The sequence below is a fragment of the Pantherophis guttatus genome, chromosome 8, assembly GCF_059756535.1.
Source record: "Pantherophis guttatus breed Tessera chromosome 8, ASM5975653v1, whole genome shotgun sequence".
Lineage (NCBI taxonomy): Eukaryota > Metazoa > Chordata > Lepidosauria > Squamata > Colubridae > Pantherophis > Pantherophis guttatus.
In genome coordinates this window covers 1,200,551-1,215,128 of record NC_142070.1, presented here as the reverse complement: position 1 = coordinate 1,215,128, position 14,578 = coordinate 1,200,551, and the positions used below count along the sequence as shown (strand labels likewise).

Sequence of the window (14,578 nt, the reverse complement as noted above, 5' to 3'; positions counted from 1 at the left end):
TTGCTTAGCAACCGGGTTACTCACTTAACAACCAAAGCGATTCATTGAATAACTCTGGCAGGGAAGGTCGTAAAATGGGGGCAAAGCTCACTTAACAGCCGCCTGGCTTAGCAAGGGACATTTGGGGCTCCGTTGTGGCCTACCTGTCCCAAAAGTTTGGATTCCTGCTGGCAAGGGAGATGGAGCCCGACCAGCTCTTGCTAACCCTACCGGTCCCCATGGCTTGAGTCAGCCCAGGAAGGCCCTGCTTGTCCTGGACAAGAGAGGACCCACGGAGGGGCTTAGCAGCCCTACAACTGTGGGGCTGCCACCAGCTGGAGCCATGAAGTTCAGGCCTAACCTAAAGCAAAGGCATTTAAGGCCTCCCGCAAAGCTTGACTGGCATTTAGATAAAAAGTTTTGCCTCCGAGGTTCTCCCCAGCTTCCCAGGCTGTCTTGCCAGCTGTCCCTGCATTTCTGCTGCCCCACCGCCCCCCAAACCAGGCTGCCATCCCTGGGGGGCAGCAGAGCGTTTCCTGCACGAGCGGGAAGATCCCAAAAAGACCCCGGCCACCACGCCCAGCTCAAAATCGGTTTATTGAAGAATGCATTCCTGTAAAAATGGGCAGCGCATCGTTGCAAAGGCTTCCTTGGGAGGAAATCGGAGGGAAGTGGGGGGCCTTGCACCATCCTGCCCCTCGCTTCTCATCAAACCAGCCAAGGCAGGAAAATATATAAGCTCCTCTGCCCCACCCAAAGCTTAAAAGCCAGAATCCCCAGCCATTCCTGATCTCCCCCCCCAAAAAACAACCCCAGGGGGAAGGGGGAATCTGGAGCCTTTTTTTTTTTTTTTTGCTCCTGTTTGCAACACCCGTCGCTTCCTATGTCAACTTTGCCTGGGAAGGGGATCCTGATGTTGGCCCAACTCTGCTTGCAAGCAGCCGTGTCCAGGAAGGAAGGAAAAGGAGAAGATGGATGAAAGGAAGAGAGGGATGAGGGAGGGGAGGGGCAGGCTGGGTCCCTTCAGAGCAGCACCAAGCTAAACCCGATGGCACAGGTGTTGCAGGAAAGGAGCCCTGCCAGGATTTTCTGCAGGAGCTGAACTACAAGCCCCATCATGCCAGGGGCCACAGTGGTAGGGAAGGATGAGCTGTTGGGAAGGGAGCAGATGGAGGAAGGCTGGCTTCAGCCAAGTTTTAGGGCAGAGATGGGCACTACAGCCCTGTTACGGCTTGTGGACTTCAACTCCCAGAATTCCTGAGCCTCAGGAATTCTGGGAGTTGAACCATAGGTTATAAAAGGGTCATAGCCCCCCCTGACTTGGGAGGTGGGGGAGAGGAGCCATGTTATTAAGCAAAGGAGGAGGAGGAGGTCTCGCCCGCCATCCTGACAAGGAGGTTATCTCCGACGAAGAGGTCCTTAGCTTGGAGTGGATGGCCATTTAGATTATCAGGGGCAAACGTTTAAGAATTGTGGACTTCGACTCCCAGAATTCCCCAGCCAGCATATGCAGGCTGGGGAATTCTGGGAGTCAAAGTCCACAAGCCTTCAAGTGGCCAAATTTGGAGAGCCCTGGATTATCCCAAAGAGGCGGCCAATTTTTCTGTTGCTAAGCAGAAGGAAAAATCTCTCAGGTGTCTTCACAACCTGGCCGGAGGTGGAATTTAGGGGTCGCCCCAAGCTCTGTGGGTTGAGGGAGCTTTCCTGCTTGTCATAAAGGACCTCTGGACTTCCTTGCCTGGTGGGGCGTCCAGCCTGCAGGGCTTCTCCTTCTGCCAAAGCTACCTCAAGGAGGACACCTTCTTCACTTCCACTGAGCAGCTTTCTGGAGAGGGACCGTTTGGGTGGGAGATCATAGGAGTTAAGCTTTGCTCGAAGAGTATGGAAGGCAGCGGCCCCTTGCTTCCTTCCCCCTCCGGGTCTGGGCCTTGGGGGTTTCCTTTTCACGGGAGAAAGTGGTAGTGGGCATGGGTGGGCTCCACTGGGGATGGCTGCAAAGGATGGGGATTCTAGATGCCCAGCATGGAAAGCAGGAGGGCGTCTCTGGTGGAGAAACCTTCAGTAGCTCCCAGCCATCCTTTTAGGATGCCCAACTTATGCAAAGTTTGAAGACTTGTGGACTTCAACTCCCAGAATTCCCCAGCCAGCAAAAGCTGGCTGGGGAATTCTGGGAGTTGAAGTCCACAGGTCTTCAAATTGCCAAGATTGGACACTCTTGTTTTAGGAATTGCTCTGATCAGAAGAGGGAATTTTAGAAGAGGCATTAAGGATAGGAAATGGCAGCGGGGGCTACACCCAACGTCTTCTCCCAACGCCCAGCACCCCTTAACGTATCAGCTCCTCGAAAAACCCACCACCTCCCTCTTCCCCTCCAAAGGAGAACCCCCAGTGGTCGGCCACCGGACGGAGGGAACATCCATCCGAGCCCACAGACGCCCAGCCTTCCTGTCCCAAAACACACCGCCACAAGGGGCTGGCCCCAGTTCCCATCGAAGCCCCCCACCCGCCCTCCCTGGGCAAAAGCAAAACAGAGGAAGGGGCTGCCCCTAAAGCTGGAGAAGCAGAAACGCCCGGCGGCCGAAGCCTGCGTGCCCGCTGTGCTTGCAAACGTCCACCGAGGAGGGGGGGGCACCTTCGCCTACCCCGCGACCGAGGTCCCAAATCCCGCCTGGGGGAGCCGCTAAAACCAAGGGGAGGGGGCACGGGGACGCGCAGAAAACGCTGCTGGTGGTCAGGCTAGGCTGGAGACTGTTTTAACAGAAAGCAGAGGGGGGCGGGGACCCCCGTCCGGAGGTGCCCTTTGGCGCCTTCCCACGGCGAGCGCGGCTTCTCTCCCCACTTGGTTGCCAAATGTCCCAACGCAGCAAGACGACAAGAGGGATGAAAGTAGCTTAGGAGGCCTCCGGTTGGCCGGCAAAGAGTCTTTTTCCCACCAGTGCTGATGGGCCCCGCTCCCCCCACCCCATTCCCACACCCACCCACGCAGAAAAAAAGTCTTTACGAAGGGGGCCGGAGGACTCAGTACTTCACTCCAGGAACAAACTCCTTGGCGTCCGGATTTAAGGTGCTTTTGCTCTGCAAAGGGGAGAAAAAGAGGGAGGGCAGAGAGGAGAGAGATTAGAGTGACGGAGGACTCCTGCACAGGTGGGCCTCCACACACGGCCATTTGTTGAGCGACCGTTCAATTACGACACGGGGGGGGGGGGAAACTGGTCCTCGCGCTGACAAATTTCTGCCTTGAAAGAACGCGGGTTAAAGATCTTACAGGCAGTCCTCGGATTAAGACAACAATTGAGGCCAGCATTTCCATTGCTAAGCATGGTGGTTGTTAAATGGATCATGCCTGATATTGCAACCTTTTTGGCCTCCGTTTGTTGCCTGGCTGAGACACGGGGTCTGGCAAGCTGGCAGGGGCAAACCTCAGGCATCCGACCTCCAAACCCCTGGTTTAACTGCCGCAAGTCCAGCAACTTTAATTTTCTCAGGACTGGAACCCCCGACTGGCGATCCTCAACCTACGACCACAATTAAGCCCAAATTTGCCGTTGCTAAACGAGGCAGTTGTTAAATGAGTTTTGCCCCCTTCTGCCACAGGGGTTAAGCGGATCCCTGAAGCTGTTAAGTGGATCCCTTTCTTTGCAAGGTGGCTGGGAAAGGTCACTCCGGGGGATCGTAGGACCAGGGGACACCGCAAGGGTCCTGAATCCATGCCAGTTACCAAGCGGCCGAATTCTGACCGTGTGATCGTGGGGAGGCTGTAGTGGCCTCCAGTCCGGCTATCCGCCCCTTTTTTCAATGGGTGTCACTTGGAAGGGTCACTAAAGAAACGGTGGCGAGTCCAGGGCTGTGTTCCTGAACACTATTAATAAAGTCCCAAAGGTGCTTTTTTTCCCCCCTCAAAAGGCCACTGGACGTTCTGGTTTCTCTCTGAAGACGTTTCGCTTCTCATCCAAGCAGCTTCTTCAGCTCTGCCTGGATGGTGGGGAGGGGAAGGATTTATGTAACCCAGGAGAACAAACCCATCAGGACAAGATCCAGCAGCCCATCTGCATTGGAAAGACAAGGGCCCCTCTTCTGAAGACAACCAAGGCCATCTTTGGGACAGAGAGGGCTGCTGGTTTGAAAGAGGAGGTCCAAGAGGCCATCTGTGTCCAAATTGAGCAGCCCTCTCTCAACAGGGGGGGAGGAATACGACATCATCCATCTCCACTCTACAACACAGTTCCTTTCAGCAGTCCCAAGAAGGCTCCTTGTAGGAATCTGCAATCTGCATATGTGCAGGGATTTTCCTATCTTGGATGGCAAACCTCAGATAAGGAAGGTTACTTGCACGTAAGCGCCAGGAAATTACATTTAGAAGATAAGACCCTAATTCTGTAAACAAGAGGAACAGGAGGAGAGGAAGTGGGATGTGTGTTAGATTTTAATTATAGCCAAATATTATAACTGCTTAAGCAAAGCAGTAATGGCTAACCAAAGACTCTAGTTACCTGGAAGATTCTGTAGCCAATGAGATGCTGCCAAGTACACTGTAACTTGAAAGTAACAAACTATATAATGTCACTATGTAAGACAATAAAATCACCACATACATCCTCAACCTTTGTGTGTGTGTGGTCTCTACAGCTCCTCACCCATTTGCACCACTCAGGTGACCCCGAGGACACAGAAAAAACCTCCAGGTGGCCTCAACGACCCTCTAAAACAGTGTTTCTCAACCTTGGTAGCTTGAAGATGGGTGGACTTCAACTCCCAGAATCCCCCAGCCAGCAACGCTGGCTGGGGGATTCTGGGAGTTGAAGTCCACCCATCTTCAAGCTTCCAAGATTGAGAAACACTGCTCTAGAAGGATGCCAATGACCAGCTGCCTGCAAGGAATAGAAATCCTTCCGTTCCCTACCATCCAGTAGATCTGAAGAAGCTTCTTGGATGAGAAGCGAAATGTCTTCAAAGAAAAACTAGAAAGTTCAGTTGCCTCTTGAGACAAAAAAAAACAACCCATGGTTGTCCCATGGTTTGGGACAACCATGACCTGGATGACTGAGTATCTCCACTGACCATTAACACACCTTTACGGCGTGTGGGTCCAATCAGCTCACCCCAATGGGACCAGCCTGCCTCACTCGCTCCAGTAGGAGGGGCTCACCCCACATCCTGTCTGCCAAAGAACTGCAGCTGGTGGGGTCCAAGAAAAGAGCCTTTCCTGCTGTGACCCCCCATCTTCTCCCACCTAAAGTCAGCTTCGTCCCTGAGCTCCTGGGTTTCTGGAAGGAGCCTGAAAACCGAGTTCTGTCAGCTGGCTTGGTGAGGTCAGGGCGACTGAATGGAGCTGAGCATTTACTGTCCGGATGCCCTCCCTGACGCCTATGCTGAGTTCGCAGCAGACATTTTCTCTTGGTGCCCTGAGAGAGAAACATCAGCCGCCGCCTAGGATTGAACTCTCAAACCTCCCAAGTGGGAGGCGAGCGTCTTCACCTCTAGGCCACTGTGCCCCTTAGTAAGTAATAAATACAATAAAAATAATAAAGAGGTTTTTTTCAACGCAGAAGTGCTGATTATAAACCGGCTCCCTCTGGCGCCCCTCCTTACCAAAATGTCCTCCGCGATGTGGCTGTGGGTGTTCTCGCTGACCGAGAGTCCGTTCAGCTGCTGCTGGAGCTGCCCGATGCCTTGAGGCAGGTCGCGGGATGGAATGAACCAGTCCTGGTCTTCTTCGTCCAGCATCTCCTGGAAGCAACGGTCCAGGAAGTCCTGCTCCTGAAGCTCCTCCTCCACCTGGCAGGGAAGCAGAGGCAGAAAAGAGGGTTGCAGCGGGCGAGGCTGTGGCCACACGCAGGCCGGTCTCCTCCTCTGGCCGCTAGGCTAGCCAGCTTCAAGAAACGCATCTCGGGGTCCACCCACCTTATTAAGTCCTCACCCTGACAAGCGGGGTCTCAAACCCTCCATGAACTTCCCTGCAAACAGATCCAATACAGCCAGTCCTTGACTTATGACCACTATGGAGCCCAACAATTTCTGTTGTTAAGCGAGACAGTGGCTAGGTTTTGCCCCCTTTTACCACCTTCCTTGCCACCGCTGTGAAATGAATCCCTGCAGTTAGTACCCCAGTTGTTAAGTGAATCTGTCTGGTGGGAAGGTTGCAAAAGGGAATCACGTAAACCCTGGGATACTGCGACCGTCGTAAATACAGTGCGCTGTGACCCCCTGGGGTTGCAAAGAGTTCGGATACAACTTAGCGACAGAATCACCAAAGAAGAAAAGAAACAAAGGAGGCTAAAACACCTTCACCCACTGCCTTCTTTCTGAATGCCATCACACTTTGGCTTTCCCACCGAACGCTCACAGAAAATAGCCTCCCGGCACCCGTTTTGATTTATTCCAGCAGCACTTGGTGGGATTTTAAAACCCATTTGGCGTTTTCGAGCCCATTACATCTTGCTGATGGTGGCACTGTGGACGAGGAGCCAGAGAGGGGGTGCCCAGAGTCAGGGACGTTGCGGGGGGGGGAAGATTGTTAATGCCACGTCAGTGACTTCACAGAACCTCTCCACCAAAATCTCTGCTTGGGAAGGAGGAAACGCTTGCTAGGCTGCCTGATTGAGAGAAACTACCTTCTTTTCACCCGTTTCAGAGAGAAATTAGTGGAAAGGAGGACCAGGGGCAACAGGATAGCAGCCTTCCAGTATTTGAGGGGCTGCCCCAAAGAAGAGAGAGTGAGTCCACCTCTTCTCCAAAGCTCCTGAAGGCAGGAGAAGCAACAACGGATGGAAGCAACCTAGAACGGAGGAGGGATTTCCTGATGGTGAAGAAGACAATTAACCACTTGAGTGCCTTGCCTTCAGAGGTGGTGGAGGTTTTTAAGAAAAGACTGGGCAGCCATCTGTCTGACATGCTCCAGGGCCTCCTGTCATGGGAATGTGGTTGGACTAGAAGACCTCCAGGGTTCCTTCCAACCCTGCTATCCTGTTACTCCACTCCAGAGCAGGGAGCCAACAGACCCTGGTTAAAAGCAGGAGCAGGAAGAGGAGGACTAGAATAGAGGCCAGAAAGCTGCCCGAGGACCGAAGCTCTGTGAACGGTGGAAAACATCCTCTGCCAGCCGCTCATGGCACCTCCAGCTAAACACCGTCTCTAGGTCTGGTGTCATCAACACACCAAATCCTGAAGCGGGTTTAAGAAGCGCAGCTGCCGTGTTCTGAAGGCACAACACACCCAAACAAAACCTACTTTGGCTCAGGGCGAAGGCTCCGCTCCCACCTTCAATCACACAGTAGCCAAAACCAGCACAACCTGGCTGAGGGCATTGTGTAAACTCAGCCAGCCAGTTCTCCAGAAGTAGGCTGGCCCAGCCCTGCCGGGAAACCCTGGATCCTAAATCTGGGAAATCCCGGCTCCTTCCCAAACTAAGAAGAGCAAGCAGAGGCAACTGGACTTCCTGAGTTTCTTTCCTTGAAAACATTTCGCTTCTTGGCCAAGAAGCTTCTTCAGCTTCATCACCAGTCAGTTAGAAGTGAAAGAGCTTCTTGCATGAGAAGTGAAACACTTTTAAAAAAAGAATTTGTATTCGTTTATAATATAAAATGCCAAAAAAAATAGTAGGAAAAAAGGGGAGGGAAAAGTGTAGAAAAAAAGGGGAAAAAGAAAGAAAGAAAAGGCGTTGACTTCCGACTCTCCTTGGTGCAGTAGAATAAGATTATAACCTCAAACCTCAACTTCTTTACTTTTACATAATAGAATAAACTAGCCATTTCTATAACAACAAACCTATCATCATCTCCTTTTAACGACCCCATGATCCCTTGCGGGGTGGAGCCTGGGCAACTGAATGGATCTAGCAGAGTGTTTTAATGGCCGGATGCCCTCCCTGTCGCTAGTGCAGAGTTTTGTTCAGCAGATACATTCTCGGTGTGCCCAGAGAGAGAAATATCTGCCTCTACCTAGGATCAAACTCACAGCCTCCTGATTGGGAGGCAAGAGCTCCACCTCTAGGCCACCGTACCACTCCTATAACAACAAACCTATCTAACCGGTAAAACCCAAAATCAAAGTTTTACTTTTTTCCCCCCCACCTCAAGCACAAAGTCCAGAAGTGGAAACAAAAGTTAATCGTGTTTTTTTTTTCCCTTTAACCAAAGCAGTCAATTTAGCTCCGTCAACTTTGGCAGCCCTTCGTCCATGCTGGGAACCAAAGCCTGCTTCCACTTCTGTGCATCGTCTTGCTCCCTGCATCACATCAAAGATCCAATCCACCCCCCCCCCAAAGTCTTTTTCCATGAAACCCCAAAGAAAAGTTCCTGGTTTTATCTTTATATTCACGTCAAAAACCTTCTGGATGAGGGTGGGAATCCTACTCCCAGTATTTCTTGGCTGAGAGAAGCAAAACGTCTTCAAGGAAACAAAAAAGGCAGAAAGTCCAGTTGCCTTTTGGAAAAAAAACTCCTTTTGGGACAACCGTGACCCAGATGGCGGAGAATCTCCCTAGACTCGGAGTCGTTAAGCGTTGCAGCAGCCACAGTTCAGCTCGGACCTGGCCCTGAAGGGGGCTGGAAAGCTGCAGGGTTTGCCTTCAGCACAAGTCTGCTGCTTGTGAAGAGGCAACGCACCCCCGGCTGGTTTGACAAACCTTGTGTGGTTTTTATCTTTCCCCAGGCGGAGTTCAAGGCCCTGCTGCTTGCAATGGAAGGTTCATTCCCAAAGCTGCAGTCCCATGCCCTGTTGCAGCAGCCGCTTCCCGGAATTAGCAGGTCAGAGCCTCCCGCAGTTTCCCCGTTCCGGGCGGGCAACTTAGGATCCCACTCTTGAAAACAACTGCGCTAAACCTCTTCTTGCAAGCTGCCCTGGCAGAGGGACAGACGGTTCCTCTCTCGGCGGTTTCGGATTTCGCAAAGCATTCGAATCCTGGCCTTTCCTCAGAGCTTCTACTCTGAGAACTCCGGGGCACTCTCCTGTTTTCAAAATATTGTCACCTACTGGAAGCGCATGAAAAGCGGGTTACTAAATGAATAGATTGAGAGGTTGAGGGACTATGTGGTTAGTGGCCAGATAGGCCCAGTGCATCTCAAAAGGAGCCCTGGTAGCGCAGCAGACTAAAACACTGTTATTAACATCAGCTGCCTGCAATTACCGCAAGTTCGAATCTCGCCAGGCTCAAGGTTGACTCAGCCTTCCATCCTTTCTTAGGTAGGTGAAATGAGGACCCAGTTTGTGGGGGCAATAAACTGACTTTGTATAAAATATACAAAAGTATGAAGGCTATTGCTTAACGCATTGTAAGCCGCCCTGAGTCTCCGGAGAAGGGCGGCATATAAATCAAATCAAAAAAAAAAAAAGAGGGTCAGGCTGGAGGCAGCTGGACAAGAGGCTGCTCTGAGAAATTCCATTACTCACTTTTATTCCCCAGTGATAATTCTTCTCCTCCTCCTCCCTCTCAAATTCAGAGGTCCCCACAATTAGCAGCTTTAAGCCTCGTGGATTTTAACTCTCAGAATTCCCCAGCCAGCTGTGCTGGCTGGGGAATTCTGGGAGTTGAAGTCCATGAGGCTTAAAGCTGCCAAGTTTTTGGACCCTGGCTGAGGAATTCTGGGAGTTGAAGTCCATGAGGCTTAAAGCTGCCAAGTTTTTGGACCCTGGCTGAGGAATTCTGGGAGTTGAAGTCCACGAGTCTTAAAGCTGCCAAGTTTGGTCGGCCGCTGTCAGAAGTCTAAAGTGACCTGTGAATTATCTACGAGGGATTGGCCTGCTTCCAGAAGTTACGAATGCTTGAACGCTGGAAGTCTTTAAGAAAAACTGGACAGCCATTTGTCTGAAATGGGATAGGTTTCCTGCTTGAGCAGGGGGTTGGGCTAGAAGACCTCCGAGGTCCCTTCCAACTCTTGTTATTCTGCCTCTGCTCAGCCTCATAAGGCAGGGAAGTCGAGCATCAGGGGAGGGGAGGAGGAAAGTTTGTCCAAGAAAGTTCCAGCCAAGATCAGATTGCAAGTCTAGGCTTCCTGGCTCGCATTCTCACTGCAGAGGCTCCGAGCTGGAATGTGTTGCTGGACTCTGAGCTCATGGAAGGGCATCCAGATTAGCAGCTCCCTTCTCCCTAACCACGAAGCTGCCCGGAGGGCACCCTACCCACCTGGTGAGAAGTGACAGAGGCCCACAGTTGTGAGACTGCACACCAGGCCACGGAGCAAGAGTCAGGACTCAGTTTACCCTACGGCTTGTGATACGGAATGGCCCCCATCTCCTCCGCTCGTTTCTATTGCAACTGGCTCTGTCCAGACGCTTTTCAAAACCGAGCGGAGGCTGAGATTTTTGGGGTCCCTTGGTGGCATCACCTGCCGGTTGAAGTCCTCCTCGTTCTCCATCCACATGTATTCCGCGAAGGGGTTGCTCTCCTTCTCATCGTGGCCGTTCACGACTTGGTCCTCCTTGGATTTCGCCGGGGGGGCCGCCGGGGGGGTTGTGTTGGCCACATTGGAACCATTCATCCTTAGAGAGTCTGAGGAAGGCAAGAGGAAAGGGGAGGTTAGCTCGGGCGGGACAAAGGAGGCGCCCTCCGAACTCAAGAGAGAATCCGCTGGCTACGCCGCTGGAAAAGCTTCCCATAGGGATAGTCCTTGTCTTACGGCCGGAATCGAGATCAGAATTTCCGTTGCTAAGTAAGATGGTTGTTAAGCGAGTCACACTCAATTTTAGGACCCTTTTTTTTTTTTTGACACAGCTGGTAAGCGAATCCCTTGCCATTGTTAACAACACGGTTGTTAAGTGAATCGGGCTTCCCCCATTGACTTTACGTGTCAGAAGCCGGCTTGATGGTTCCTGAATGGCGATCGCCTGACCCCGGGGACACGGCAAACGTCATAAATAGGAGCCATGGGGATGCTGCGATCGTTGGTAAGTGCTTTGAACTGTCATTCAAGGAATGGTTATAGGTCGAGGACTACCTGTATATCTATATACTATACCTATATACCTGTACAGGTACGCCTTGACTTGCAACAGCTCATTTAGTGACTGTTCAGACTTACAACGGCACTGAAAAAAGGGTCTTATGACCGTGTTTCAGAGTTACTACCGTGGCAGTCCTGTGAGCAAAATTCAGACTTCCTTGGCAACTGACTCGTATTTGTGACGGTCCCGGGGTCACGGGAGCCCCTTTTGCCACCTTCTGAGAAGCAAAGTCACTGGGGAAGCCAACAACCAGGTCACTCACTTAACAACTGCGGCTATAAAGATCGTACAATGGGACAAAATTCACTTAACCACGTCTCACTGAATGACAGAGGTTTGGGGCTCAATTGAGGTTGTAAGTCAAGGACTACCTGTGTATAGCTTTGCCTTCAACCAGATGAGGAGCTTTACCATCAAACCCAGACTGTACAAAATCCCAGTTTAATACGACACCCAAGTGACAGCCCCCCCCCCCAAGGCTCTCTGGAGGAATAATTCCACATCAGGAAGCCAAGAGACTAAAAACGTTTTTTCCTGGAATCTCTAGTGAAGATTTCAACAAAGACGACAAACACACACACAGAATGAGAGAGAGAGAGATTGATTGATTTTGGTGTGTGGGGGGGGGGAAAGCCCAATATTTTCCACTTTAAGACAGGCCTTTAAGGTGGGAAGCGACACTTAAATCCAGGCTGGGCCTTGTGCTGTTTTCCCGCAACAGCTCAACGGAGGGTGGCTTCCCAGAAAGCAGCGTCACTTCGCCGTTTCTTCCCCGGAAGTCTGAGCTTGTGTGGCTTTTGACTTGGAATATAGGAAGGAAGGAAGGAAGGAAGGAAGGAAGGAAGGAAGGAAGGAAGGAAGGAAGGAAGGAGGGAGGGAGGGAGGGAGGGAGGGAGGGAGGGAAAGAAAGAAAGAAAGAAAGAAAGAAAGAAAGAAAGAAAGAAAGAAAGAAAGAAAGAAAGAAAAAGAAAGAAAGAAAGAGGCCCAGAGAAGGTCTATCCGAGTCTGCTCAGAAGGGGGAATAGCTGCATTGGTTTTCATCCCTGGGCCACTTCAACTCCCAGAATTCTGACGTTGTCGACTGAGGGATTTTGGGAGTTGAAGTCCCCCCCCCCCCGGCATCTTAAAGTCACCAAAAAAAAAGAGAGAGGCTCTAGTCCATATTAACTCCAAATTGCTTAGAACCCCCCTTTTTTGTAAAGGCTCTTAGCAAGGTGGTCGAGTTGTTGGCACAGGCCGCACAATGCCCCCTCCCCTTACTTTTCCCTATGCACCACTCCGTGAGAACTCCATGACACTACGGCCGTCATAAATACGAGCCCGTGGCCAAGGGTCTGAATTTTGATCACATGATGGTGGGGATGCTGCAAAGTTCGCAACTGTAAAAAAACCATCCCTTTTTTTCAATGCTGTGTAACTTTGAACGGTCACTAAATGAAATGTTGTTAAGTCGAGGACTACCTGGATTGACTGCCAACGTGGCACTCTTCAAACCAGGGTGGATTTGATTTAAATCGAGTTGATTTAAATCATAATTTAAATCATGATTTAAATCACTAGTAAAAAGGCTTGATTTAAATCCACTCGATTTAAATCATAATCTTTAAAGAGTAACTGTCATCTCTGCTCCTCCTTTGACCCACCGTTGACTCACCGATAGTCCCAGTGTTGCAGAATATACGGCCTCATGTTACAGAACTAAGCTCCATTTCATGCTGAATAAACTAAATTATTTATGCATCTTAAATAGAAAACTATTTTACGATAGATTTTTACCCCAAAAGTTTTTTATTAAAATAAACTCGATAAAAATCAAAAAAATCCGATTTAAATCAAAAAAATCTGATTTTTTTTAAAAAAAATCATTGATTTTTATCCACCCTGCTTCAAACCACTCTCCGTCTTTTGAGATGCCCTCTGGGGCTGACTTGCACACAGAAACTGCTGGTAGGAAATGCCTCTGCCATTAACATGGACCGGTACCGGGTTAGTACAATATAACTCTCTTATTTTACCAAACCTTTTACATTTCTAAAACGTTAATCATTTTCCCTTTTCTAGTTCTTGCATTTCTGACATGAGACGAGACAGGGGAAGGAGAGAGAAGGTGGGGAGAGAGAGAGAGGTGAAGATAGATAGATAGATAGATAGATAGAGATATAGACAGACATATAGATGGTAGATAAATAATAGATAATAGATAGAGGGAAGCCAGACCAGCCCAGATGCCTCTTCCTCCATGGGGCTCCACCCACGGAGGGATTCTGCAGCCTTCTCTGGAGCAGCCCACCGTGGCTTTCCCAGGCTTTTGCCAGGGCTGAGCCGCAAAAGCTGTGAGCTCTCCTGCCATATGGCCCATAAATCAGGCTGGCCTGGGAGAGGGGAGGGGAGGGGAGGGGAGGGCTTGCCGAGCGGGAACTGGCAGGAGAAAGGGAACCACGTCAGCTGCAGAGAGCGAGAGCATGGGCTGCCATGGGATGGCTTGGAGACAGCAAGAGAAAGTCCTCAAGGGAGCTGGAGGGGCTGCAGCCAGGCCGAGGGAGGAGGAGGAGGAAGAGGAGGAGGAGGGGGAGGGGGAGGCCAGCCCCTTCGGAAGCCTTGCAGCAGAGCTGAACAAGAGACCAGCAGAAGAAGAGAACAAGGAGAGTTGGAAGGGACCCTGGAGGTCTTCTAGTCCAGCCCCTTGCCCAAGCAGGAGACCTCATACCTGTGTTTCTCAACCTTGGTAGCTTGAAGATGGGTGGACTTCAACTCCCAGAATCCCCCAGCCAGCAACGCTGGCTGGGGGATTCTGGGAGTTGAAGTCCACCCATCTTCAAGCTACCAAGGTTGAGAAGCACTGCCTTATACCATTGCAGACAAGAGGCTGTCCAGTCTCTTCTTAAAAGCTTCCCCCATCAGGAAATTCCTCTTTATTTCCAGGCCGCTTCTCTCCTTGACCGCTTTCCATCCGTTGTTGTTGTTGCTTCTCCTGCTGCCTTCAGGGGCATTGCAGAACAGGCTGACCCCCCCCCTTCTTGGGGGCAGCCAAAGGCTGTTATCAGAGGTCACAAAAGCCCCATGACGGCAAAGACAGCCTTGGAGGCTTTAAGAAAACCGTTTTTGGAGGGCAAGTGTGGCCCAGCCACAGCCAGCTCTGCTCTCCACCCCAAGGACATCTGGCGAGACCAGGAGGCTGGCAGCTGGCAAGGATCAACCGTGTCTGTGTGTGTGTTTGGAGTGGGGGGGGCATGTTTCCAGACAGCGGCCATCCATGGGCAAGAGGCCGATGGTGGAAAGGAGGACAGCTGCCGAGGAGAGAAAAATCTGGCATGGCTTGCTGGCTCAGAGACGTCCCTCTTTGGAGGAACAAAGAACGTGACCAGAAACGGAGAAAAGTTGACCCCTGGCCCTCCAAAAATGCCTTGGACTCCAGAGCAGACCATTTCCTAAACTCTCTGCTGGGCTGCAAGAAAGTGGAGCCTAACCATTCGCCTTGGCCTGACCCGGTGGCTCTCCCGCAGGGCTCCTTCCCATGGGGTCGGTTGCCTCGATTTCCTAGGTACGACCTCGAAAACGAACAGCCCCACTAAGGCAAGCAAAGCAGGTTCTTATGGTGATGAAAAATGCCGCCAGCTGTGACCAAATTGAGACACCCGTGTCATCTCCCCCCCCCCCGCAA

At 51.2% G+C, this 14,578-nt stretch overlaps 1 protein-coding gene across 6 annotated transcripts in view; it reads right to left on the bottom strand.

Moving 5' to 3' along the window:
- Positions 1-557: 557 nt before the first annotated feature.
- Positions 558-14,578, bottom strand: part of PAIP2B (poly(A) binding protein interacting protein 2B) — a 30,951-nt gene continuing 16,930 nt past the window's right edge. For 5 of the 6 annotated variants that reach the window (XR_015729044.1, XR_015729043.1, XR_015729041.1 and 2 more), the window contains exons 2-5: positions 10,302-10,465; positions 5,569-5,754; positions 1,526-3,054; positions 558-1,456 (exon numbers count right to left, since the gene is read on the bottom strand). Coding sequence is in view for 1 of the 6 variants with exons in the window: in XM_034426108.3 (XP_034281999.1) it covers positions 2,998-3,054; positions 5,569-5,754; positions 10,302-10,454 (396 nt within the window). In the remaining 5 variants the exon portion in view is untranslated. Of the gene's footprint in view, positions 3,055-5,568; positions 5,755-10,301; positions 10,466-14,578 lie in introns of all 6 variants that reach the window. The other variant, XM_034426108.3, reaches the window with a different exon arrangement.